This window comes from Chiloscyllium punctatum, chromosome 9 (genome assembly GCF_047496795.1).
Source record: "Chiloscyllium punctatum isolate Juve2018m chromosome 9, sChiPun1.3, whole genome shotgun sequence".
NCBI classification, from domain to species: Eukaryota; Metazoa; Chordata; class Chondrichthyes; order Orectolobiformes; family Hemiscylliidae; genus Chiloscyllium; species Chiloscyllium punctatum.
In genome coordinates this window covers 1,128,819-1,155,521 of record NC_092747.1, presented here as the reverse complement: position 1 = coordinate 1,155,521, position 26,703 = coordinate 1,128,819, and the positions used below count along the sequence as shown (strand labels likewise).

Here is a 26,703-nt window from a genome sequence, read left to right as displayed (position 1 = left end):
GGGGCACATAGGGATGGGCAATAAATACTGGGCCCAGCCAGTCACATCCACACTCCATGAATACATTAAAATAATCTTACTCTTTCCCTTTATGTGTCAGAATTCTGCAGTCATTGTCCATTTTAGCATGATTCTGCATTTCTTTGCTAACTTCCAAAGTGAATAACTTCACATTTTCCACAGTTTTCTGCACCTGCCACACTTTTGCCAAATAATACAACAAAGAGTATGAATGAATGGGCCATTTTCTGAGTGGCAGGCAATGAAGAATGCTATATGCAGGGATGAGTACTTAGACCCAGCTATTTACAATATATGTTAAAGAGTTAGAAGAGAAAACTAAATGTAATCTCTCCAAGTTTGCAGATGACACAAAGCTGGATGGACAGTGAGCTGTGAGGAGGATGCAGAGATGCTCTGTGTCATTTGGACAGGCTGAGTGGACAAATGAGTAGCAGGTGCAGTATAATGTGGGTAAATATGAGGTTATTCACTTTGAGAAAAAAAACATGAAAGTGGATCATTGTCTGAATGGTGATAGATTGGTAATGAGGGAGGTGCAATGAGATCTGGATGTTCTCAGATTTCAGTCACAGAAAATAAGCAGAGAGACGTTGGAATTAGGAATAGGAGTATGCCATTCAGTCATAGAGGTGAAAAATGAGGACTGCAGATACTGGAGACTTGAGTCAAGAGAATGGTGCTGGAAAAGCACAGCAGGTCAGACAGCATCCGAGGAGCAGGAGAATCAACGTTTTGGGCAAAAGCCCTTCATCAGGCATTCCTGATGTGGTGCTGCCTGACCTGATGTGCTTTTCCAGAACCACATTCAGTCATAGCGTCATACAGCATGGAAGCAGATACATTGATCCAACCAGTCCATGCCCAACGTAATCCCAAATAAGTAAACTAGTCCCACCTGCCTGATCCTGGCTCATATCCCTCCAAACCTTTCCTATTCACATATCTATCTAAAGGCGTTTAGATGTTGTTATTGTACCTTCATCCACCATTTCCTCAGAAAGTTTAATTCACACATGAACCACCCTCTGCGTAAAACAATTGCCTCTCATGTCTTTTTAAAATCTCTCTCCTATCACCTGAAAAAAATGCCCCAGCCTTGAAATTCCACATCCTGGAGAAAAGCCACCTATCATTAACCTAACTGTATCCTCATTATTTTATAAACTTTGAACCTGCTGCACCATCCAGCATAATCAGGGCTGATCATCCAACTCAATATCCTGTTCCTACTTTTCCTCGCTATCCTTTAATCCTTTTAGCATCATGTGCTGTATCCAACTCTTTTTTGAAATCATACAAAGTCTTGGCATTAGCCACTTTCTGGGAGAGAGTGAATTCCTCAGACTCTCCATTCTGTACACGAAGACATTTCTCCTCATCTCAATCCTAAATGGCCAATCACACATCCTTGAACAGTGATCCCTGGATCTGGACTCCCTGGTCATTAGGAACATTATTCCTACATCTACCCAGTTTAGTCCTGTTAGAATGTTAAAGGTTTTATGAGACATGTTCTACAGCACCACGCATGGCCCAGCCCTTGTTCATTTTACCAAAATGCAATACCTCACATTTATCCAAATTAAACTCCATCTGCCACTCCTCAGCCCATTGACCCAATTAATCACGATCTCTTTGTAATCTTTGATAACCTTCTTCATTGTCTACTATACCACCAATTTTGGTGTCATCTGCAAACTGACTAACTATGTCACCTTCCCTCTCATCCAAGTCATTTATATAAATCACAAACATCAATGGACCCAGTACTGATCCCTGTGGAACACTGCTGGTCACAGGCCTCCAGTCCAAAAAACAACCCTCCAAACCACCCTCTGTCACCTACCATCAAGCCAATTTTTTATTCAGTTGATAAGCTCGCCCTGAATCCCTAAGATCTAGCCTAAGTGGACTACCATGCAGAACCTTGTCAAAGGCTTTACTAAAGTCCATGTAGACAGGGTCTACCCCTCTGCCTTCATCAATCTTTTTGGTTGCTTCCTCAACAAGCTCAATCAAATTAGTGAGACATGGTTTCCCTCATACAAATCCATGCTGACAATCCCTAATCATTTCTTGCCTTTCCAAATGCATGTAAATCCTATGTTTAAGAATCACCTCCAACAACTACATTGTAAATATATTAAAGGGAAAAAGTTAACCAGGGAAAGAGTAGGGTCCATTAAGGACCAAGGGGGCAACATGTGTGTGAAGCTGCAGGATATTGGAAGGGGGCTGAATGAATAGTTCTCTTTGGACTTCATTCTGGAAAAGGAGAACATAGGCACAGAATTCAGGAAAAAGGACTGTGAGGAACTTGCATAGTTTAATATAGGAAATGGGGAGATATTGGAGGCAATATCAGGCTTAAAAACAGAGAAATCCCCTGGCCTGGATGGCCAGGCTGCTGTGGGAGACAAGGCAAATTTCTGTTTTCATTTATTTATGGGATGTAGGCATCACCTCCTGGGCCCTAGCTCCCCTTGAGAAGGTGGTGGTGAGATGTTTTCTTGATCCGTTGCAGTTCACCTGCTGTGGGTTGACAAACAATCCCATTAGGGAGGGAATTCCAGGATTTTGACCCAGCAACAATGAAGGGACAGCGATATATTTCCAAGCCAGGGTGGTGAGTGGTTTGGAGGGGAACTTGCAGGAGGTGGTGTTCCATATCTGCTGCCATTGTCTTTCTAGATGGAAGTGGTCATGGGTTTGGAAGGTAATGTCTGAGGTGAATTTCTGCAGAGCATGTTGTAGATAGTACATATTGCTGCTACTGAGTGTCAGTGATGGAGGGAGTGGATGCTTGTGGATGTGGTGCCAATCAGGCGGGCGGCTTTGTCCTTGGTGGTGTCAAGCTTCTTGACTTGGAGCTGCACCCATCCAGGCAAATGGGGAGTATCCCATCATTCTCCTGACTTGTGCCTTGTAGATGGTGGACAAGCTTTGGGAGTCAGGAGATGAGTCACTCATTGCAGTATTCCTAGCCTCTGATCTAGTCTTGCAATCACTGTGCTTATGTGTTGAATCCAATTCAGTTCAGGATGTTGGTAGTGGGTGATTCAGTGATGGTAACACATTGAATGACAAGGGTTGGTGGTTACATTATCTCTTATTGGTGATGGTCATAGCATGGTATTTATATGGCACAAATGTTATTTGCCACTTGTCAGCCCAAGCCTGGTTATTGTCCAAATCTTGTTGAATTTGAACATGGACTGCTTCAGTATCTGAGGAGTCGCGAATGATGCTGAACATTGTACAATCATCGGTGAACATCCCCACTTCAGACTTTATGATGGAGGGGAAGTCATTGATGAAGCAGCTGAAGGTGGTTGGGCCTAGGACACTATCCTGAGGAACTCCTGCAGAGATGTCCTGGAGCTGAGATGACTGACCTCCAACAACTATGACCATCTTCTTGTGTGCCAGGTATGACTCCAACCAGCAGAGAGTTTGCCCCCTGATACCCATTGATTCTAATTTGGCTAGGGGGTCCTTAATGCCACACTTGGTCGAATGCAGCCTTGATGTCAAGGGCTGTCACTCTTCCCTCCCCTCTGAAATGCAGCTGTTTTGTTCCAAGTTTGAACCAAGGCTGTAATGAGGTCAGGATGGCCATGATGGAACCCAAACTGGGTGTCACTGAGCAGGTTATTGCTAAGCAGGTGCTGCTTGATAGCACTGTTGATGACGCATACCATCACTTTACTGATGATTGAGAGTAGACTGATGGGTTGGTAATTGGCTGGGTTGGATTTGTTCTGCTTTTTATGTACAGGACATACCTGGGCAATTTTCCACATTGTCAGTGAGCTGCCAGTAATTGTACTGGAACAGCTTGGCTTGGGGAGCAGCAAGTTCTGAAGCATAGGTCTGTTGTCCAGGGCTGATAGTATCATCCAGTATTTCCAACCGTTTCTTGAGAGTTGAGTGAATCACGTGGAGTGAATCTAATTTGCTGAAGACTGGTATCTGTAATGCTGGGGACCACTGGAGGAGGGATCATCCACTTGGCATTTCTGGCTGAAGATTGCTGTGAAAGTTTCAGCTTTACCTTTTGCACTGATGTGCTGGGGTCTTCCATCATTGAGGATGGGGATATTTGTGGAGCCTTCTCCTCCAGTGAGTAGTTGAATCATCCACCACCATTCCCAACTGGATGTGGTAGGACTGTATTGCTTAGATCTGATCCATTGGTTATAGGATTACTTAGCTCTGTCAATCACTTGCTGCTTATGCTGTTTGGCAAGTAATCCTGTTTGGTGGCTTTATCAGATTGACACCTCATCTTCAGGTATTCCTGGTGCTGCTCCTGGCATACCCTCCTGCATTCACCATTGAACCAGGGTTGGTCCCCTGGTTTGATGATAATGGGTGAATAGGGGATATACTGGGCCATGAGGTTACAGATTGTGCTAGACTACAATTCTGCTGCTGTTGTTGGCCTACAACACCTCATAGATGCCCAGTCTTGAGATGCTAGATCTGTTCTAAATCTCTCCCATTTAGCATGGTGGTAGTGCAACACAACACGATGGAGGTTATTCGTAATTGAAGATGGGACTTCATCTTCACAAAGACTGTGCAGTGGTCACTCTTATCGATACTGTCATGGACAGACACATCTGCAGCTGACAGATTGGTAAGAACAAGGTTAAATATGTTTTTTCCTCTTGTTGGTTCCCTCACCACCTGCTGCAGACCTAGTCTGGAAGATATGTCCTTTAGGACCCAACCAGTCTGATCAGTAGTGCTGCTGCCGAGCCACTCTTGCTGGTGGACACTGAAATCCCCCTAGGGGGAAGCAATAGCCTTGTGGTATTATGGCTGGACTATTAAACCAGAGATCCAGTTAATGTCCTGGGGACCTGGGTTCAAATCCCACCAGAGCAGATGGTGGAATATGAATTCAATGATAATCTGGAATTAAGAATCTAATGGTGACCATGAATCCATTGTCGATTGTTGGAAAAACTCATCTGGGTCACGAATGTCCTTTAGGGAAGGAAACTGCCATCTTTCCTTGGTTTGGTCGACATGTGACTCCAGACCACAGCAATGTGGTTGACTCTTAACTACTCTCTGGGCAAACAAGGATGGACAATGAATGCTGGCATTACCAGCAATTGCCTCATCGCATGAATAAATAAATAAAAGAAAACCCAGAGTACATATTGTGTCTTGTCATCCTCAGTTCTTCCTCAAAGTGTTGTTCAACATGGGGAGAACCGATTCATCAGCTGAGGGAGGACAGTACATGGTCATCAGCAGGAGGTTTCCTTGCCCATGTTTAACCTGAAGCCATGAGACTTGTGGAGTCTGGAGTCAATCTTGAGGACTTCCAGGGCAATTCCATCTTGACTGCATCCCACCGTGCCACCACCTCTGCTGAGTATGTCCTGCCGGTGGGACAGGACATATCCAGGGATAGTAATGGGGGAGTCTGGGACATTTTGGAAGGTATTTCCTCTCTGGCCATCGGGGACATGCCAGAGGACGACAAACGTGGTTCCACCTTTTAGGAAGAGTGGTCGAGATGAACCAGGAAATTACAGACCGGTTAGCTTTATATCATGCTAGGGTAATTGTTGGTGAAAATTCTGAAGGAGCGAATTAATATCTACTTGGAAAGCATAGGTTAAGTAGGGATAGTCAGCATGGTTTTGTCAGAAGGAGGTCATACTTAACAAACTTGGTAGAAAGTTTTGAAAATATGATCAAGTGTGTGGATGAGGGAAGCTGTGTTGATATAATATATATGGATTTTAGCAAATATTGACAAGGCCCCACATGGGAGACTGATTGAGAAAGTTAAAGCACATGGAATTGTGGGAAACTTGGCAAGATGGATAAGCAACTGTCTTAGTAATAGGACACAAAGGGTAGTGGTAGAAAGCTGTTTGAACGACTGGACGCTGATGTCCAGTGGTGTACCACAAGGATCAGTGCTGGGACCATTATTGTCTGTTATATACATGATATAGATGATAATGTGAGGGGAATGTTAAGCAAGTTTGCAGATGACAGCAAGATCAGTAGCAATTAATGGCAAAGAAGATAATTGTAGGTTACAGGAAGATATTGGTCAAAATGGGCAGACCAGTGCCAGATGGTATTTAACTCTGATAAGTGAGAGGTGATGCACTTTGGAAGAAGAAACAAAATGTGGGAGTATTTAATGAATGGAAGGACACTGGGTAGCTCAGAGGAACTTAGGGAATTATTTCTAGATCCCTGAAGTTGCAGTACATGTGAACAGTTAAGAAGGCATATGGGATATTTGCTTTCATCAGTTGTGGCATAGAGTATAAGAGCAAGGAGGTAATGTTAGACTTGTACAGAGCATCAATCAGGCCACAGCTGGAGTACTCTGTGAAGTTCTGGTCAACTCACTATAGGAAGGATGTGATAGCACTGGGTGGGGGTACAGAGGAGGTTCACCACGATGATGCCTGGGATGAAAACATTGAGCTATAAGGAGAGACTAGATAGAATTGGATTGTTTTCTTTTGAGTTGAGGAGACTGAAGGGTACATGATTGAAGAGTATAAGATTATGAGGGGTATAGACAGGGTGAATAGAGAGCAGCTGTTCCCTCTGGTTCAGGGGTCAATAATGAGAGGGCGCAGTTTGACAATAAGAGTCCGGAGATTCAGAGGGGAATTGAGAAAATACTTTCTCACTCAGCGGTTGATGGGAATCTGGAATGCACTGCCTGGGAAGGTAGTGGAGGTTAGAAATGTTACAACCTTTAAAACATATTTGGATGAGTACTTCAAATATCATAACATCAGAAGTCACATGACACCAGATTTTGGTCCAACAGGTTTATTTGAATCTGCAAGCTTTCAAAGCACTGCTCCTTCATCAAGTAAAGTCTTCACCTGGCAAAGGAGCAGCGCTCCAAAAGCTTCTGATTCTAAATAAACCTGTTGGACCATAACCTGGTGTCATGTGATTTCTCACCTTGTCCATCTAGTCCAACACTGGCACCTCCACATCTTAAATATCATAACATTCAAGTGCAGGAAATTGGGATTAGCACACTATTAGTGGTATTATGTCGGTGCAGACTCAATGGGCTGAAGGGCCTTTTCTGTTTGGTATGAACTTTCCCAGCACCAATGTCAGGCTCACAGGTCTATAGTTCACAGGCTTCTCCTCACAGCCTTGTTTAACTCAAGGCACAACATTAGCTACCATCCAGTCCTCCGGCAGCTCATTTGTGGTTTTGGATAATACAAATATCTCTGCTAGGGGTCCCATAATTTCCTCCCTAACTTCCCACAACATCCTATCAGATACATTTGATCAGGTTCTGGAGATTTATCCACCTTTATATTTTCTCTTCTTCAATCATTCCTCATGTGACAAGACCTTCATCCCCCAGATCATCCTTGTAAATCTCCTCTGGACTTCCTCCTAGGCCAGCACATTCTTCAATAGATACCAGACCTAAATCTGCTCTCAATATTTCAAATACATTCTGATCAGCACCTTGTACATCTCTGTTCTTGCATTCTAACCCTGTTGAATGCTAACATTGTATTTATGTTTTTAACTGCCAATTGCATGTTAACCTGAAGAAAGTCCTGAATTGGTATTCACAGGTCCTTTTGTGCTTCAGATTTCCAAAGACTTTCTCCATTTAGAAAATAGCCTATACCTCTATTCTTCCTACCAAAGTGCATAAACTCACCTGTTCTTCCATTGTATTCCATCTGCCACTTCTTTGTCCTTAAAGAATTCTGACAGATTTGACGGGCATGACCTCCCCTTGATGATGATGTCCTGGCTTAGCCATATTTTACATTGAACCTCCAACTACTTTGCAATCTCTTTCATAATGATGGACTCGAAAATCTTTCCAATGCCTGCGGCCAGGCTAAAGAGCCTATGGTTTCCTGTCTTCTGCCTCCCTCCCTTCTTAAACAAGGGAGTTACATTAGCCATTTTCCAGTTCTCTGGGACTCTCTATGACTCCAATGATTCCTGAAAGGTTACTCCTAATGCTTCCACAATTTCCTCTGCAATCTCCTTCAAAACTCTGGCATATGATCCATCTGGTCCTGATAATATATCCACCTTCAAACCTTTTAGGTTCCCCAGCAGCTTCTCCTTAGTGATGGCCACTACACTCACCCTTTCCCCCAACTCTCTTCAAGTTCTGATATGCTCCTCATGTCTTCCACAATGACGATGGATTCAAAATGCCATTTCAGTTTCATTGCTATTCCTTTGGTCTCCCTTACTACTTCTCCAGCTCCATTTTCCAGCAGTCCAATGTCCACTCTTGCCTCTGTCTTACCTTCTCGATATCTAAAAAAGACTTGCACAATCTTCTTTTATATTATTAGCTAGCTTACTCTCATATTTCATGCTTTGCCCTCTTATTGCTCTTTTAGTTATCATCGACTCATTTTTAAAGGCTTCCCAATTTTTTGGCTTTCCATTTATCGTCACCTGGAGAGAGTGCACAGGACATTTATTAGAATGATGCCATTAAAGAGGGATTTTAGATTCAAGGAAGGATTAGAGATTGGGCTTCTCCTTGGAGAATAGAAGATTTTAAGGTGAGATGGGAAAGATTAAAAAAAAACTGTGGGGCAACTTTTTCAGATAGAGGGTGGCACATATACCAGAGGAATGAGCTTCCGGAGGAAGTGGTAGACGCAGGTAGAATTACAAAAGACTCTTGGACAGGTATATGGATAAGAAAGATTGAGAGGGATATGGGCTAAAAACAAGTAAAGTTCAATTTAGGACACTTGGTTGGCTTGGATGAGTTAGGCTGAAGGACCTGTTTCTGTGTTGCTTACCTCAATGACTCGAAGATTAAGAGGTGACCTTTAAAATCATGAACAATTTTGAGTAAAGGAGGCTAGTCTGTTTCCACTAGTTGGTATGTCAGTAACTAGTGATCTTAATTTCAAGATTGTCAGCAAGAGAGCTTGGAGTGAGATGAGGAGAAACATCTTTATTCAGATTTGTTAGGATTTAGAACAGACCTCACCACCAGGGATATATTTCACTCCCCACCTCTATCTGTCTTCTTCAGAGACCATTCCCTCCACAACTCCCTTGTTTGGTCCATGACCCCAAACAACCCACTATCCCCTCCCAGCATCTTCCCCTGCCACCGCAAAAAGTGCAAAACCTGTGCCCAAACCCCCTCACCCTCGCCTCCCTCCAAGGCCCCAAAGGATCCTTCCACATTCAACAGAGATTTATCTGTACCTCCACACGTCATCTACTGTGTCTGTTGCTCTCCATGTGGTCTCCTTTACATTGGGGAGACAGGACACCAACTTGTGGAATGTTTCAGAGAACATCGCTGGGACACACGTACCAAATAACCTCACCCCCCTGTGGCCGAACACTTCAACTCCCCCTCCCATTCCACCAAGGACATGCAAGTCCTGGGCTTCCTCCATCGACAAATTCTAGCCACCTGACAGCTGGAGGAAGAACACCTCATCTTCCTTCTTGGGACCCTTCAACCACACGGAATCAAAGTCGATTTCACCACTTTCTGCATTTCCCTCCCCCCATCTTATTCCAGATCCAATCCTCCAACTTGGCACTACCCTCATGAACTATCTTACCTGTCCATCTTCCTTCCCACCTATCTGCTCCAACCTCCGTTCTGTCCTATCACCATCACTTTATTTCTTTATTTCTCTTTATTTCAAATTGCCACTGGGACACTGACCACCTCAATCTGTCCACCCCCCTCATCCACTCCAACCTCTCACCCTTGCAACACGCAGCCGTCCACTCCCTTCGCTCCAACCCCAACCTCACCATCAAACCAGCAGACAAGTGGGGCGCAGAGGTAGTTTGGCCAACCGACCTCTATAACGCTGAAGCCAGGCGCCAACTCACAGACACTTCCTCCTACTGCCTCAGTGACCATGACCTGACCTCCCATCACCAAACCAACATCTCCTAGACTATCCACAATCACATCACCTCAGGGATCACCCACCCACAGCCTCCAAGCTCATAGTTCGGGAACCCTGCACCGCCTGTTTCTACCTCCTACCCAAGATCCACAAGCCCGACAACCCCAACTGACTCATTATCTCGGCCTGCTCCTGAACTCATCTCCACATACCTCAATACTGTCCTCTTGCCCCGGTCCAGCAATTCCCCACACATGTTCGAGACACCACCCATGCCCTCCACCTCCTTCAAGTCTTCCGTTTCCCTGGCCCCCAATGCCTCATCTTCACCCTGGACATCCAGTCCCTATACACCTCTATTTGACATAATGAGGGCATCCAAGCCCTCTGTTTCTTCCTCTCCTGATGTCCCCACCAGTACCCTTCCACCGACACTCTCACTCGTTTGGCTGATCTGGTTCTCACCCTCGAAAATATTTCCTTTGAATCCTCCCACTTCCTCCAGATGAAAGGGGTAGCCATGGGCACCCGCATGGGCCCCAGCTCTGCCTGTCTCTTTGTTGGCTACATAGAACAGTCCATCTTCCGTAGTTACACCGGCACCACTGCCCACCACTTTCTCCCCTACATTGATGACTGTATCGGCACCGCCTCATGCGCCCACTAGGAGGTTGAACAGTTCATCAACTTCACTAACGCATTCCATCCCGATCTTAAGTTCACCTGGACTACCTCAGACACCTCCCTCCCCTTCCTGGACTCCTCCACCTCCATCAACAGTGACCGACTCAGCTGGTCAGAGATGATATCACGGCTGTGCTAAAGGAGGACACTGTGGAGGGCTTGAGTAGTGAGGCATTAAGGGTGGAGCTGAAAAATAAGAAGGGTGCAGTTAATTGTTGGGGCTGCATTACAGGCCTCCCAACAGTGAGCATGAGGTAGAAGAACAAATAGGTAAACAGATTATGAAAAGATATAGAGGCAACAGTGTAGTGGGGTTGGGAGATTTTAATTTTCCCAACATTGACTGGGATACACCTAGCGTCAGAGATCTGGATGGGGTAAAATTTGTACGAAGCTTCCAGGAAAGTTTTCTAGAGCAGTATGTCAATAGTCCGACGAGGGAAGGGGCCATATTGGGCCTGGTGTTGGGGAACGAGCCAGGCCAGGTGGTTGAAGTTGCGGTGGGGGATTTCTTTGGGAACAGTGACCACAATTCTGTAAGTTTTAGAATACTCGTAGACAAAGATGAGAGTGGTCCTAAGGGAAGAGTATTAACAAAATTAGGCAGGAGTTGGGAAATGTGGATTAGGCACAACTATTTGAAGGGAAGTCCACATTTGAGATGTGGGAGGCTCTCAAAGATAGGTTAAAGATAGTGCAGGATTAGATTTTTTTTTTAGATTAGATTACTTACAGTGTGGAAACAGGCCCTCCGGCCCAACAAGTCCACACCGCCCTGCCGAAGCGTAACCCACCCATACCCATACCCCTACATCTACCCCTTACCTAACACTACGGGCAATTTAGCATGGCCAATTCACCTAACCTGCACATCTTTGGACTGTGGGAGGAAACCGGAGCACCTGGAGGAAACCCACGCAGACACGGGGAGAACGTGCAAACTCCACACAGTCAGTCGCCGGAGGCGGGAATTGAACCCGGGTCTCCGGCGCTGCGAGGCAGCAGTGCTAACCACTGTGCCACCGTGCCGCCCAACAGGATAGGCATGTCCCGTTGAAGGCAAAGGATAGGAAGGGCAAGGTTCGTGAACTGTGGATGACAGGAGAAATTGTACAACTAGCCAAGAGGAAAAGGGAAGCGTACATAAGGTCTAGGCAACTAAGAACAGAACGGACCCTGGAGGAATATCGGAAGAATAGGACCAGTCTTATACGAGGAATCAAGTGGGCTAAAAGGGGTCTTGAAATTAGCAAGCAGAATTAAGGAGAATCCCAAAGCATTTTATTCTTATATAAGAAGCAAGCGGGTAACTAGAGAAAGGATTGGTCCACAAAAGGATGATGAAGGAAGGCTGTGTGTCGAACCTGAGAGAATGGGTGAGATTCTGAATGATTACTTTGCATTAGTATTCACTGAAGAGAGGAACATGATGAATGTTGAGATTAGGGATAGAAGTTTGTTTAGTCTGGATCACGTTGACATAAGTAGGGAAGATGTGTTGGGTAGGCTAGAGGTTATTAAGGTGGACAAATCCCCAGGACTTCACGGGATCTATCCCAGGTTGCTGAGGGAGGCAAGAGAGGAAACAGCTGGGGCCCTGACAGATATCTTTGTGGCATCCTTAAACACAGGTGAGGTGCTGGAGGACTGGAGGGTTGCTCATGCTGTCCCCCTGTACAAGAAGGGTAGTAGGGATATTCCGGGTAACTACAGACCAGTGAGCCTGATGTCGGTGGTGGGAAAGTTGCTGGAGAAGGTACTGAGGGATAGGCTCTATTTATATTTAGAAAAGAATGGGCTTATCAGTGATAGGCAACATGGTTTTGTTCAGGGGAGATCGTGCCTTAGCAACTTAATAGAGTTCTTCAAGGAAGTGACCAAGTTGTTAGATGAAGGAAGGGCTGTTGATGTCATATACATAGACTTTAGTAAGGCATTTGATAAGGTTCCCCATAGTAGATTATTGGAGAAAGTGAAGTCACATGATGTGCAGGGTGTTCTAGCTAGGTGGATAAAGAACTGGTTGAGCATCAGGAGACAGAGAGTAGTAGTTGAAGGGATTTTCTCAAAATGGAGAAAGGTGACCAGTGGTGTTCCACAGGGGTCAGTGTTGGGGCCACTGTTGTTTGTAATATACATAAATGATCTGAAAGAGGGCACTGTTGGTATGATCAGCAAGTTTGCAGTTGACACAAAGATTGGTGGAGTAGCAGAAAGCATAAGGGACTGTCAAAGAATACAGGAGGATATAGATAGACTGGAGAGTTGGGCGGAAAAGTGGCAGATGGAGTTCAATCCAGACAAATGTGAGGTGATGCATTTCGGCAAGTCTAATTCTAGAGCAAATTATACAGTGAATGGAAGAGCCTTGGGAAAAGTTGATGAGCAGAGAGATCTGGGAGTGCAGGTCCATTGTACCCTGAAGGTTGCTGCGCAGATGGATAGAGTGGTCAAGAAGGCATATAGTATGCTTGCCTTCATCGGACGGGGTATTGAGTATAAGAGCTGGCAGATCATGTTAAAATTGTACAAGACATTGGTTCGACCGCATTTAGAATACCGTGTCCAGTTCTGGTCACCACATTACCAAAAGGATGTGGACGCTTTGGAGAGGGTGCAAAGAAGGTTTACGAGGAAGTTGCCTGGTAAGGAAGGTGCTAGCTATGAAGAGAGGTTGAGAAGGTTAGGTTTGTTTTCATTAGAAAAAAGGAGATTGATGGGGGACCTGACTGAGGTTGACAAAATCGTGGAGGGTAGATAGCGATCAACTTTTTCCCAGAGTGAAGGATCCAATAATATGAGGTCATGTGTTCAAGGTGAGAGGTGAAAAGTTTAAGGGGGATACACGCGGCAAGTACTTTACGCAGAGGGTGGTGGGTGTCTGGAACGTGTTGCCAGCAGAGATGGTAGAGGTAGATTCATTTAAGATGCATCTGAACAGATGCATGAGTAGGTGGGGAGCAGAGGGCCACAGATGTTTAGGAATTGGGCGACAGGTTTAGACAGTAGATTTGGATCGGCTCAGGTTTGGAGGGCCGAAGGGCCTGTTCCTGGGCTGTAAATTTTCTTTGTTCTTTATTTTTTGTTCTTTGACTCCCTTGTCAGGTCTATGCCCCCCACCAACCCACCCACCCTCCCGGCACCCGCAGGAATTGCAAGACCTATGCCCACAACTCCCCCCTCACCTCCATCCAAGGTCCCAAAGGTGCCTTCCACATCCATCAGAGATTTACCTGCACTTATATACATGTCATTTACTGTATCCATTACTCCTGATGTGGTCTCTTCTACATTGGGAGACTGAGCGTCTTCTCGCAGACCGCTTCAGAGTACATCTCCGGGACCAACCCCACCTCCCAATGGCCAAACACTTCAACTCCCCCCTACCACTCCGCCAAGGATATGCATGTCCTGTGCCTCCTCCATAACCACTCCCTCACCACCCGATGCCTGGAGGAAGAACACCTCATCTTCCGCCACGGGACCCTCCAACCACGCAACATCAATGTGGACTTCATTAGTTTCCTCATTCCCCTTGCCCCCACCTTATCCCAGATCCAACCTTCCAATTTGGCACAGTCCTCATGACTTGTCCTACTTATCCATCTTCCTTCCCACCTTTCCGCTCCACCTTCCTTTCTGACCTATCACCATCACCCCACCTCCATCCACCTATTGGACTCTCTGCTGTCTTGCACCTGACCCACCACCCCCACTGCCCCCATTTATCTCTCAGCGCCCTCAGTTCACAAGCCTCATTCCTGATGAAGGGCTCTTGCCTGAAACGTCGATTCTCCTGCTCCCTGGATGCTGCCTGACTGGCTGTGCTTTTCCAGCACCACACTTCTCAAATGTGATCTCCAACATCTGCAGTCCTCACTTTCTACTAGTTGTTAGGATTTGGAATGTGCTGCCTGGGAGAGTGGTGGAAGAGGATTCCAGAGGAGGTTTGATAAGACAGTTGGATACATATTTGAAAATTATTAAAGGGCCACAGGGAAAGGCTGGAAAGTCAGACTAACTAACTCTTTTGGGAGCTAGCACAGACATGGTGGGCCAATGGCCTCCTTCTGGACTGTAAAATGTTATGATTCAATATTGTGAATAGCTGGGTCCTGGCACTGATCCCTGTGGCACCCCACTTGTCACTGCTTACCATTCTGAAAAAGACCCAAAGGCCTTCTGAAAGTTCATATAAACCACATCCACTAGCTTCCCTCATTAACTCTACTAGTTATATCCCCGAAAAATTCCAGAAGGTTTGTGAAACATGATTTCCTGTTTGTAAATCCATGCTCAATCTGTCCAATCCTGTTACTGGTTAACAAGTGCTCTGCAATTAAATCTTTTATAACGGACTCCAGCATCTTCCTCCGTACTGACACCAGACTGACTGGTCAATAATTCCCTGTTTTCCCTCTGCCTCCCTTTTTGAATAGTGGGGTTAAATGAGCCACCCTCCAATCTGTGAGAATTGTTCCAGAGTCAAAAGAATCTTAGAGAACAACCACCAATGCACCTGCCATTTCTGGAGCCACTGCCTTAAGTACTCTGGGATGTAGATTATCCGAAACTGGGAATTTATCGGCCTTCAATCCCATCATTTTTCCCAACACCATTTCCCTCCTAATACTGATTCCCTTCACTTCCTCCCTCTCTTTAAACCCTGTGTTCCCAACATTTCTAGCATGTTGTGTGTGTCCTCCTTTGTGAACACAGAACCAAAGGATGTATTTATTTGGTCATCCATTTATTTGCTTCCCATTATAAATTATTCTGCGTCTGACTATAAGGGACTGACTCTCTCTGATTTCACATGAAAGCCACAGTATAGCTTCCTTTCCAATTCTGCTTTTGCATGAAATGTTAACAGTTCTCCGATCTGCTCTTTGAATATTTGCAATTGCCTTTTCAATGTCATTCCTTTAAGTAAAATTCTCCAATTTATCATGGCCAACCCAGACCTCATACAATCACAAGTTCCTTAGTCTTTATCCTTTTAAATACCTGTAGAAACATTTGCTATTCACTCTGAAATTCTTAACTTACATTTGAGGGTTTTCTTAACTTCCATTCATATCATCAATGATCTCATGCAAGGCAGAGCAGACTTGATGAGCTGAATGGTTCTTAGCACTGACCCTCTGACAGTGCGGCACTCCCTCAGCACTGATCCTCTGACAGTGCGGCACTCCCTCAGCACTGACCCTCCGACAGTGCGGCACTCCCTCAGCACTGACCCTCTGACAGTGCAGCACTCCCTCAGCACTGACCCTCTGACAGTGCAGCACTCCCTTAGCACTGACCCTCTGACAGTGCGGCACTCCCTTAGCACTGACCGTCCGACAGTGCTGCACTCCCTTAGCACTGACCCTCTGACAGTGCTGCACTCCCTTAGCACTGACCCTCTGACAGTGCAGCACTCCCTCAGTACTGACAGTGCAGCACTCCCTCAGTACTGACCCTTTGACAGTGCGGCGCTGTCTCAGCTTTGACCCTCTGACAGTGCAGCACTCCCTCAGTACTGACAGTGCAGCACTCCCTCAGTACTGACCCTTTGACAGTGCGGCGCTGTCTCAGCATTGACCCTCTGACAGTGCAGCACTCCCTCAGTACTGACCCTTTGACAGAGCAGCATTCCCTCAGTACTGACAGTGCAGCACTCCCTCAGTACTGACCCTCTGACAGTGCAGCACTCCCTCAGTACTAACCCTCTGAAAGTGCAGCGCTGTCTCAGCATTGACCCTCTGACAGTGCAGCATTCCTTCAGTACTGACCCTCAATACTGACCCTCAGTAGGGCAACACTGTCTCAGTGGTGCACTGGGAATGTCAGCCTGGATTGTGAATGGATGTATTTCTATTTGTGTTGACTGCATGAGTGTCTGACTTGAGAGTTGGAGTGCTCCATGCAGAGAGATGGCTGGACCATGTTGCTGCAATCAATCTCTTTCTCTTGCCTTCATACCTGTGTTACTTGTAGCTGGTGTTGAAGGTACATTGTGTCCATCTGCTGGGTATGTTCCACATTGCTGGGCCTGTCTCTATCAAAGTACAGCACCTCCTTGAGGAAGAGTTCCTGCAGTCCTGATTTGCTGATGGTAAAGGACAACACTCTCACTTGCTTCAGGAAAGTTCGATCAAATTCTGGTGAGATTAAGAGAAAGGAAATTAATCTGTCAGTTTCAGTCCTTCATCCTGTTGAAGTCCTACCAGAGGATCATTCTGCATAAACTCTATAGACTGGAGATGGTTAAGAAGAGTCTCCTGCAATGGGCAGCACACAGGGTTCATTGAGGAAGTAAAGGGAGGAAGTGTTTCCCTCTGGAATGCAGGTTGGGAACCAGAGGGGAGAGATTTTAACAGAATACACAACACAGTGGATTCTTATGTGGCCCCGAAATGATGCTGGTCTCAGGAAACCCAGGAAGAAACAAAAGGAACCTCAACACACAAAGGGTGGGAGAGGTTTGGAATTCTCTTCCACAAACCACAGTCGGTGCTGGATCAGTTGATAAATTAACTCTGAGATTTTGTTTTGTTAAAATAAGGTATTAAGGGATATTGGCCAAAGGCAGATATATGGAGTTAGATCACAGATCAGCCTTGATCTCATTGAACAGCGGAACAGGCTTGAGGGGCTGAATGGCCTATTTTTGTGCCTCTGTTCCTAGAATGGACATGGAGGTAATAATTTGCGAAAGAAAGGATGAAAAGTTTGGGTTGGGAATGGAAAGACAGCTCTTGCAAGATGAGAGTTTGAATGGCCTCCATCATTGATGTCTGACATCCTGAGATCATTCTACAACCTCTCTAATACATAGATGAACAAAGATATTGAGCTTCTGATCAAGAATAAGAAGGAGGCATATTGACACGTGGGATCAAGTGAAGCCCGGGGGGGGGGGGGGTATAGGGCAGTAGGAGTATATTCAACAGCGAAGTCAGAAGGGCAAAAAGGGGACATGAAATAGGTTTGTCAGATAAGATTAAGGGTAATCCAAAGAGATTCTACAAGTACATTAAGAGCAAAAAAGCAATTAAGGAGATAATAGGGCCCCTTAAAGATTGATGTGGCTGTCTATGTGTGGAACTCCAGGAGATGGGAGAGATACTAAATATTTCGCACCAGTATTTACTGTGAAGAAAGACCTGGAGGCTAGGGAACTCTGGGAAATAAATAGTAATGTCTTGAAAACAGTCCACATTACAGAAAAGAATATACTGGAGGTCTTGAAAAGACATAACGATGGATAATTCTCTGTCACTTGATCAGAGCGGTTTAACCCCCCGGGAGAGGAGGTGCATTGGGTCAGGATTTACCCCTACACTGAGTGCAGAAGTGAAATTTATACCATGAGGAGTTGTGTTGAGGTGGATTTACTCCCTGAGGGGCTGGGTTTTACTCTCCCATAGGGTGAAAGTGCATCAAGGTGGGGTTTACCTAAACTGAAGATCCTGAGGGGTAATGATGTACTCAGGTACAGGCGGAATGTCGGCTTGACCTCAATCTGCAGCTTCCCAAAGGTCAGCTCCCACGGTTGATCAGGACTCCACCAGGTTTGAACTTTCAACAGCTTCTTTAGAAGGAGTGTGAAAGGCTTTCGCTCAATATTAGTTACCATGAGTGCAATCCCTGAAAGATATTTCAAAACACTGTCACTGTGAACATTTATCACTGTTTTGTTACCACATAAAGAAGAAAACTCAACTCAATCAAGCCCTCACTGTCTCCACCAAATCCTGCTCCATTTCTTTATTTGTTCACGGTTGGGGTCAGTATTTATTGCCTGTCCCTAGTTGCCCCTTGAGAAGGTGGGGGTGAGCTGCCTCCTTGAACCACTGCAGTCTCTGTGCTGTGGACTTACCCACAATACCTTTAGGGAGGGAATTCCAAGATTTTGACCCAGTGATACTAATGGAACAGTGATATATTTCCAACCCAGGATGGTGAGTGGCTTGGACTCCTGACACGTGCCTTGGAGATGATGGACAGGCTTTAGGGAGTCAGGAGATGAGTTACTCGTCACATTATTCCTAGCTTCTGACTTGGTCTTGTAGCCAATGTGTTTATGTGTCTAGTCTAGTTCAAATTCTGTTCAACTGTAAACCCCAGTTGTCAACAGTGGGGGAGTTCAATGCTGGTAACACCATTGAATACCAAGGGGAGGTAGTTAGTTTGTTATTGGAGATGGTCATTGCCTGGCATGTGTGTGGCATGAATGTTACTGGCACTTATCAGCCTAAACCTGGATACTGTCCAGATACAGTTGCATTTAGCATGGACTGCTTCAGTATCTGAGGAGTCACAAATGATGCTGAATGTTCATCAATCATTGGTAAACATCCCCACTCCTGACCTTGTGATGGAGGGAAGGTCATTGACGAAACTTTATAATGAGATAATAATAGCTGTGTCATATCCCTCCTGTCTCTGAGTATGTGCAGGTGGAGAGGACTGAGATTGAAAACCGAACTAAAGCCCCTTACCATTGCTTGCTGCGGTCAGCACAATGTGATCCAGTTTCTCGGTGGTGATGGGATAGACCCATATGTTGTTGGGTGGTTTCTCTGTTACCGACTCAGGGACCCAGTCAATCTCTTCTTCTTCCACAGGAATCTCTCCAGTCAGTATGTCAACCGCAATCCTGTTGCTCAGTGATTCCCCTGTAACAGTGTTCATGGTTCCTTCCTCCTCTTCAGGGAAAGGGTTGTCAGCTACATTGACACCAAAACCAACAGTGAAACCTTTCTTATAATAACTCTTTAAATGGAAATATTCAACACCTTTACAATCCCTTCTCAAATGGTATCTCTCTAGAAATTGCACCATTCAGCAAACGTGCTTACTGGAGTAGGCCATTCTGTCCCTCCAACCTGTCCCACCATTCAGTGAGATCATGGCTGATCTTAAATACAGGAAACAGGAACAGGCCATTTGACTCTTCAAGACTGCTGTACCATTTATCATGATCATGGTTGATCATCCAACTCAGTAGATATTCCTGCTTTGCCACATTATCTTTGATTCCTCTAGCCCCAAATGCTATATCCTTCTTGAAATCATATAACATTTTGACCTCAATAACTTTCTGTGGTAGCAAATTCTACAGACTCACCATTATCTGGGTGAAGATATTTCGCCTCATCTCAGTCCTAAATAGTCCACTCTGTATCTTCTTACGTTGTGACCCCTGGTTCTGGACTCCCTGGTCATCAGCCTGAATCTACCCTATCCAGTCCTGTTATAATATTATAGGTTTCTATGAGAACCCCTACCCCCATTCATCTGAACTACAATGAATATAATCCACACCGATTCAATCTCTCCTCACACACCAGTCCTGTCATCCCTGGAATCAGTTTGGTAACCTTCGCTGCGCTCCCTCGATAGCAAATGTGGCTGTGGTAGCGAGTTTGTTTCACAATATGGTTGAAAAGCTTCAGGGCAGAGGAAATGACCTGGGAGTTGCAGTGGGAGAGGGACTCCCTGAGATTCTTGTAGAGAGAGGAGGAAAACTTCTTCAAGGCAGGCATCCTTGCAAGAGGATTCGCAGTTACCTCCCTCTATAGCAAGAAGATCCTTCCTTAGATAAAGAAACAATAACTGCAGACAATATTCCAGGTGTGGTCTCACCAAGGCCCTGTTTAATTGCAGCAAGACACTCCTGCTCCTGTACTCAAATCTGCTCACTCTGAAGGCCATTAAACCATTTGCCTTCTTCACCGCCTGCTGCCCCTACATGCCTACCTTCAGTGATTGGTGTGTAGAAGGATATTCAGATCTCATTGCACATTCCAGTCTCTCTCTTTACAGTCAGACAGATAATAATCTGCTTTCTGGGTTTTGCTCCCAAAGTGAATAACCTCATGCTTATCCATTTTATACTTCATTTGCTCACTCAGCCTGCCCAAATCTCACTGAAGTATTCTGAATCCTCCTCACAACTCACCCTCCCACCCAGCTTTGTGTCATCTGCAAACTTGTAGATATTACAAGTTTAGTTCCCTCATCTTGCAGAATCTGCATTTTCTGAGCAAAATAGAATGTCTCTGCAAATATAATTCTGCAAATGCAAATACATATTAAAACAGCTTGCCCTACAGACAAGCCCTACGCATACACAGGATCTGTTCAGATGAGAAAGAATATGACGGACACTTGAAGGTGCTCAAGGATACCCTCATAAGAACAAGCTACGATGCTCAACTCTTCGAGGAGAAAGTGAGGACTGCAGATGCTGGAAATCAGAGCTGAAAATGTGTTGCTGGAAAAGCGCAGCAGGTCAGGCAGCATCCAAGGAGCAGGAGAATCGATGTTTTGGGCATAAGCCCTTCTTCAGGCCCTTATTCCTGAAGAAGGGCTTATGCCTGAAACGTCGATTCTCCTGCTCCTTGGATGCTGCCTGACCTGCTGCGCTTTTCCAGCAACACATTTTCAGCCACGATGCTCAACTCATCAATCACCAGCTTTGATGTGCCACAGCGAGAAACTGTAATGGCCTCCACAAGAGAGATACGGGCTGCAACCAATAGGGTACCCTTCATTGTCCAGCACTTCCCAGGAGCAGAAAGACTACACCATGTTCTTCTCAGACTGTAACAATTATCAATGAGGATGACCGCCTCATCAAGGCCTTGCTGACACCCTCCATTTCTCACTTTTAAACAATCAGCAAACCTTAAACAGACCATTATTTGCAGCAACAACAAATGAATGGACACTGCGCAACAAATGCCAGGCTGAGATGTTCCCTCCAACTCAGGGAACGCTTCATCAGTCACACTCAGTCAGCCTCGGATCTTCCTCCAAGGTGGACTTCTGGACAGGCAACAACACAGAGTGGCCGAGCAGAGGCTGATAGCCAAGTTCAGTACCCATGAGGATGGCCTCAACCAGGACCTTGGGTTCATGTCACACTACAGGAGACCCCACTGCACACTCTCTCACACTCAAGAAAGTACACATACACACACACTCTTACATACTCTCACACTGACGCAGACCCTCTCTCATATACACACACACACACACACACACACCCACACACATACAAACCACCCACATGCACACACACACACTACCAGGCATGCACACACGCAAACACACACTGTCTCACGTGCACTCACGCACTCTCTCTCTCATGCACATGCGCACACATATGGGGTGAATTTGTATTTGCAGAATTATATTTGCAGATGCATTCTATTTTGTTTAAAAAAACAAACAATCTGCAGGCAGTCAATGTAAGCAGTCAATACATATAATATTTTGTAAATTCCACTTTGGAAATAGAAACAGCCTGACTCAAGATTGGGATACAGACAAACCCTAACCTCACACTTCTAATGCATTGCCTGAGCTGAGATGTCACCTTTTCTTATAAAGCCTTAAGTCATCTCGAGAATGTGTCTTAAAAGAAGTTCTAGGATTTACATATTAATGAACCAAAACATGCAAGCCATTCTAAAAAAATGAAAGACTTAACAGCAGTCTAGGTTTGTTCAATATATCATTTCATTTGCACACACTTAATTGTTTCTATAAGTTCTGTGTCTTATGATTCTGCTCCACAACCACCCCTGATGAAAAAGGACCACTCTGAAAGCTAGTGCTTCCAAATAAACCTTTTGGACAATAACCTAGTATTGAGTGATTTTTAACCATGGATAGGATAGGTAAACAAGGTCTTTCACCTGGGGTGGGGGAGTCCAGAACTAGAGAGCGGAGATTGAGGGTGAGAGGGGAAAGATATAAAATGGACCTAAGTGGTCGTGCTGGTTAGATTGGCTTCAGATTGGTTTCACAGGTCGGCATAACATTGAGGACTGAAGGACCTGTACTGCGCTATATAGTTCTATGTTCTAACTAGCAACTTTTTCACACAGTGGGTGGTACGTGTATGGAATGACCTGCCAGAGGAAGTGGTGGAGACTGGTACTAATACAACATTTTAAAGACATCTGGATGGGTATATGAATAGGAAGGATTTGGTGGGATATGGGCCAAATGCTGGTAAATGGGACTAGATTAGGTGAGGATATCTGATTGGTATGGACAAATTAGACCGAAGGATCTGTTTCTGTGCTGTATGTCTTTGTGACTTTCTGACTCTAAATCTCAAAGTGTAAAGGAATTCACTCACCTTATTAGCCAAACTCCATCTAGTGGCAATAGTTTGTCAGTACAACCTGCACTAACTACTTGCTGCCACCAGATGGACATGCAAGAGCCTGGAAGAACATAGCAAGCCAGGGAGCACCAGCAGGTGGAGAGAGGTCAATGTTTCAGGTGTAACCCTTCTTCAGGACTGAGGGGTGGGTGTAAGGGGAGCTGCAGATAAAGGGTGGGGTTTGTGACAGAGGGTTTTGGGTGGGGAGAGGGGTGGAGTAGTAAGGTAGCGATAGATGAGCACGGGTGGGGGGTACGACCTGGTTGGTCGATGGGAGGCATGAATGCAGTTGGTTCTGGAAGGAAGGGTCAATGTGAGATACCTAAGAACTAAGAGCAGGAGTAGGCCATTCGGCCCTTCGAGCCTGTTCAGCCATTCAATAAGATCATGGCTGATCGTTTTGTGGACTCAACTCCACTTACCCACCCTCTCACCATAACCCTAATTCCTTTATTGTTAAAAAAAATTGTCATAGCTTTCAAAACACTTACTGAAGTAGCATCAACTACTTCACTGGGCAGGGAATTCCATAGATTCAACCCCCTGGGTGAAGATGTTCCTTCTCAATTCAGTCCAAATCTGCTCCTTCTAATCTTGAGGCTATGCCCTCTTGTTCTACTTTCACCCCCCAGTGGAAACATCCAGTCTACTTCTTTCTTATCTATTCCCTTCATAATTTTATATTTTTCTATTAGACCTCCCCTCATTCTTCTAAATTCCAACAAATAACATCCCCTCCTACTCAGTCTGCCCTCATAAGTCAACCCTCTCATCTCTGGCACCAACCTAGTGAACCTCCTCTGCATCCCTTCCAGTGCCAGTATATCGTTTCTCAAGTAAGGAGACCAAAACTGCACACAGTACTCCAGGTGTAGCCTCACCAGCACCCTATACAGCTGCAACATAGCCTCTCTACTTTTAATCTTAATCCCTTTGGCAATGAAGGACAAAATTCGATTTGCCTTCCTAATTGTTATACCCGCAGATCAACCCTCTGTGATTCATGCACAAGGATACCCAGGTCTCTCTGCATAGCAGCATGCTGCAACTTTTTACCATTCAAGTAATACTCCTTTTCACTATTACTCCAACCAAAGTGGATAATTTCACATTTATTAACATTGTATTCTATCTGCCAGACCTTTGCCCACTCACTTGAAGTACCTACGTTACTCTACACAGTTTCACAGTCCTCTGCACACTTTGCTCTGCCACTCATCTTAGTGTCATCCACAAACTTTGACACCATACACGTGGTCCCCAAAGCATCTGTATGGAGTTGGTGGGGGGCGCTGGGAAGGGAATTGGGGGATGGGAATGGAGGTTATTTGAAATTGGAGAATCAATATTGAGTCCTCCGGGCATGCTGGCTGCCCAGGAGGAAGATGAGGCATTTCTCTTTTTTGCCTTTTTTTAAACGCTTCGATGTTCGATGTTCGGCCAACCTGTGAAACCAATCTGAAGCCCATCTAATCTACAGTATTCCATTCAAATCCAATGGCCATTTAAATGCCCTTAAATTTGGTGAGTCTACTACTGTTGCAGGCAGTGTGTTCCATGCCCCTACTATTCTCTGAGTAAAGAAACTACCTCTGACATCTGTCCTATATCTATCGCTCCTCAGTTTAAAGCTATATCCCCTCATGCTAGCCATCACCATCCAAGGAAAAAGGCTCTCACTGTCCACCCTAACTAACCCTCTGATTATCTTATAGTCTCAATTAAGTCACCTCTCAACCTTCTTCTCTCTAACGAAAACAGTCTCAAATCCCTCAGCCTTTCCTCGTAAGACTTTCCCTCCATACCAGGCAACACCCCAGTAAATCTCCTCTGAACCTTTTCCAAAGCTTCCAAATTCTTCCTAAATGCAGTGACCAGAACAGAACGCAATGCTCCAAGTGCAGTTGCACCAGAGTTTTGTACAGCTATAGCATGACCTCATGGCTCCGAAACTCAATCCCTCTACCAATAAAAGCTAACACATCGTATGTCTTCTTAACAACCCTATCAACCTGGGTGGCAACTTTCAGGGATAAGACCATAAGACCATAAGACATAGGAGTGGAAGTAAGGCCATTCAGCCCATCGAGTCCACTCCGCCATTCAATCATGGCTGATGGCATTTCAACTCCACTTACCCACATTCTCCCCGTAGCCCTTAATTCCTCGAGACAACAAGAATCTATCAATCTCTGCCTTGAAGACATTTAGCGTCCCGGCCTCCACTGCACTCTGCGGCAATGAATTCCACAGGCCCACCATTCTCTGGCTGAAGAAATGTCTCTGCATTTCTGTTCTGAATTGACCCCCTCTAATTTTAAGGCTGTGTCCACAGGTCCTAGTCTCCTCACCTAACGGAAACAATTTCCTAGCGTCCACCTTTTCCAAGCCATGTATTATCTTGTACGTCTCTATTAAGTCTCCCCTTAATCTTCTAAACTCCAATGAATACAATCCCAGGATCCTCAGCTGTTCCTCATATGTTAGACCTACCATTCCAGGGATCATCCGTGTGAATCTCCGCTGGACACGTTCCAGTGCCTGTATGTCCTTCCTGAGGTGTGGGGACCAAAACTGGACATAGTACTCCAAATGGGGCCTAACCAGAGCTTAATAAAGTCTCAGTAGCACAACGGTGCTTTTATATTCCAACCCTCTTGAGATAAGTGACAACATTGCATTCGCTTTCTTAATCACAGACTCAACCTGCATGTTGACCTTTAGAGAATCCTCGACTAGCACTCCCAGATCCCTTTGTACTTTGGCTTTATGAATTTTCTCACCATTTAGAAAGTAGTCTGTGCTTTTATTCTTTTTGCCAAAGTGCAAGACCTCGCATTTGTTCACGTTGAATTCCATCAGCCATTTCCTGGACCACTCTCCCAAACTGTCTAGATCCTTCTGTAGCCTCCCCACTTCCTCAGTACTACCTGCCTGTCCACCTAACTTCGTATCATCTGCAAACTTCGCTAGAATGCCCCCAGTCCCTTATCCAGATCATTAATATATAATGCGAACAGCTGTGGCCCAACACTGAACCCTGCGGGACACCACTTGTCACCGGCTGCCATTTCGAAAAAGAACCTTTTATCCCAACTCCCAGCCTTCTGTCAGACAGCCAAACCTCAATCCATCCCAGTAGCTCACCTCGAACAGCATGGGCCCTCACCTTGCTCAGCAGCCTCCCGTGTGGCACCTTATCAAAGGCCTTTTGGAAGTCTAGATAGACCACATCCACTGGGTTTCCCTGGTCTAACCTGCTTGTCACCTCTTCAAAGAATACCAACAGGTTTGTCAGGCATGACCTCCCCTTCGTAAATCCATGTTGACTTGTTCTAATCAGACTCTGCTCTTCCAAGAATTTAGAAACCTCATCCTTAATGATGGATTCTAGAATTTTACCAACAACCGAGGTTAGGCTAATTGGCCTATAATTTTCCATCTTTTGTCTTGATCTTTTCTTGAACAAGGGGGTTACAACAGTGGTCTTCCAATCATCTGGGACTTTCCCTGACTCCAGTGACTTTTGAAAGATTTCAACCAATGCCTCCGCTATTTCCTCAGCCACCTCTCTCAGAACTCTAGGATGTATCCCATCGGGGCCAGGAGATTTATCAATTTTAAGACTTTTTAGCTTTTCTAGCACTATCTCTTTTGTAATGGCAACCATACTCAACTCAGCCCCCTGACACCCTTTAATTGTTAGGATATTACTCATGTCTTCCACTGTGAAAACTGATGCAAAGTACTTATTAAGTTCTCCTGCTATTTCCTTATCTCCCATCACTAGGCTTCCAGCATCAGTTTGAAGTGGCCCAATGTCTACTTTTGCCTGTCGTTTGTTTCTTATGTATTGAAAGAAACTTTTACTATCATTTCTAATATTACTGGCTAGCCTACCTTCATATTTGATCCTCT

The 26,703-nt window shown here is 45.2% G+C and overlaps 1 protein-coding gene across 1 annotated transcript in view; it reads right to left on the bottom strand.

Moving 5' to 3' along the window:
- The window catches only part of dnhd1 (dynein heavy chain domain 1), a 283,483-nt gene that overhangs the window by 94,776 nt on the left and 162,004 nt on the right, over nucleotides 1–26,703 (bottom strand). The window contains exons 30-32 of the mRNA XM_072576637.1: nucleotides 19,103–19,330; nucleotides 18,057–18,248; nucleotides 16,581–16,759 (exon numbers count right to left, since the gene is read on the bottom strand). Coding sequence (XP_072432738.1) covers nucleotides 16,581–16,759; nucleotides 18,057–18,248; nucleotides 19,103–19,330 — 599 coding nt within the window. The remainder of the gene's footprint in view (nucleotides 1–16,580; nucleotides 16,760–18,056; nucleotides 18,249–19,102; nucleotides 19,331–26,703) is intronic.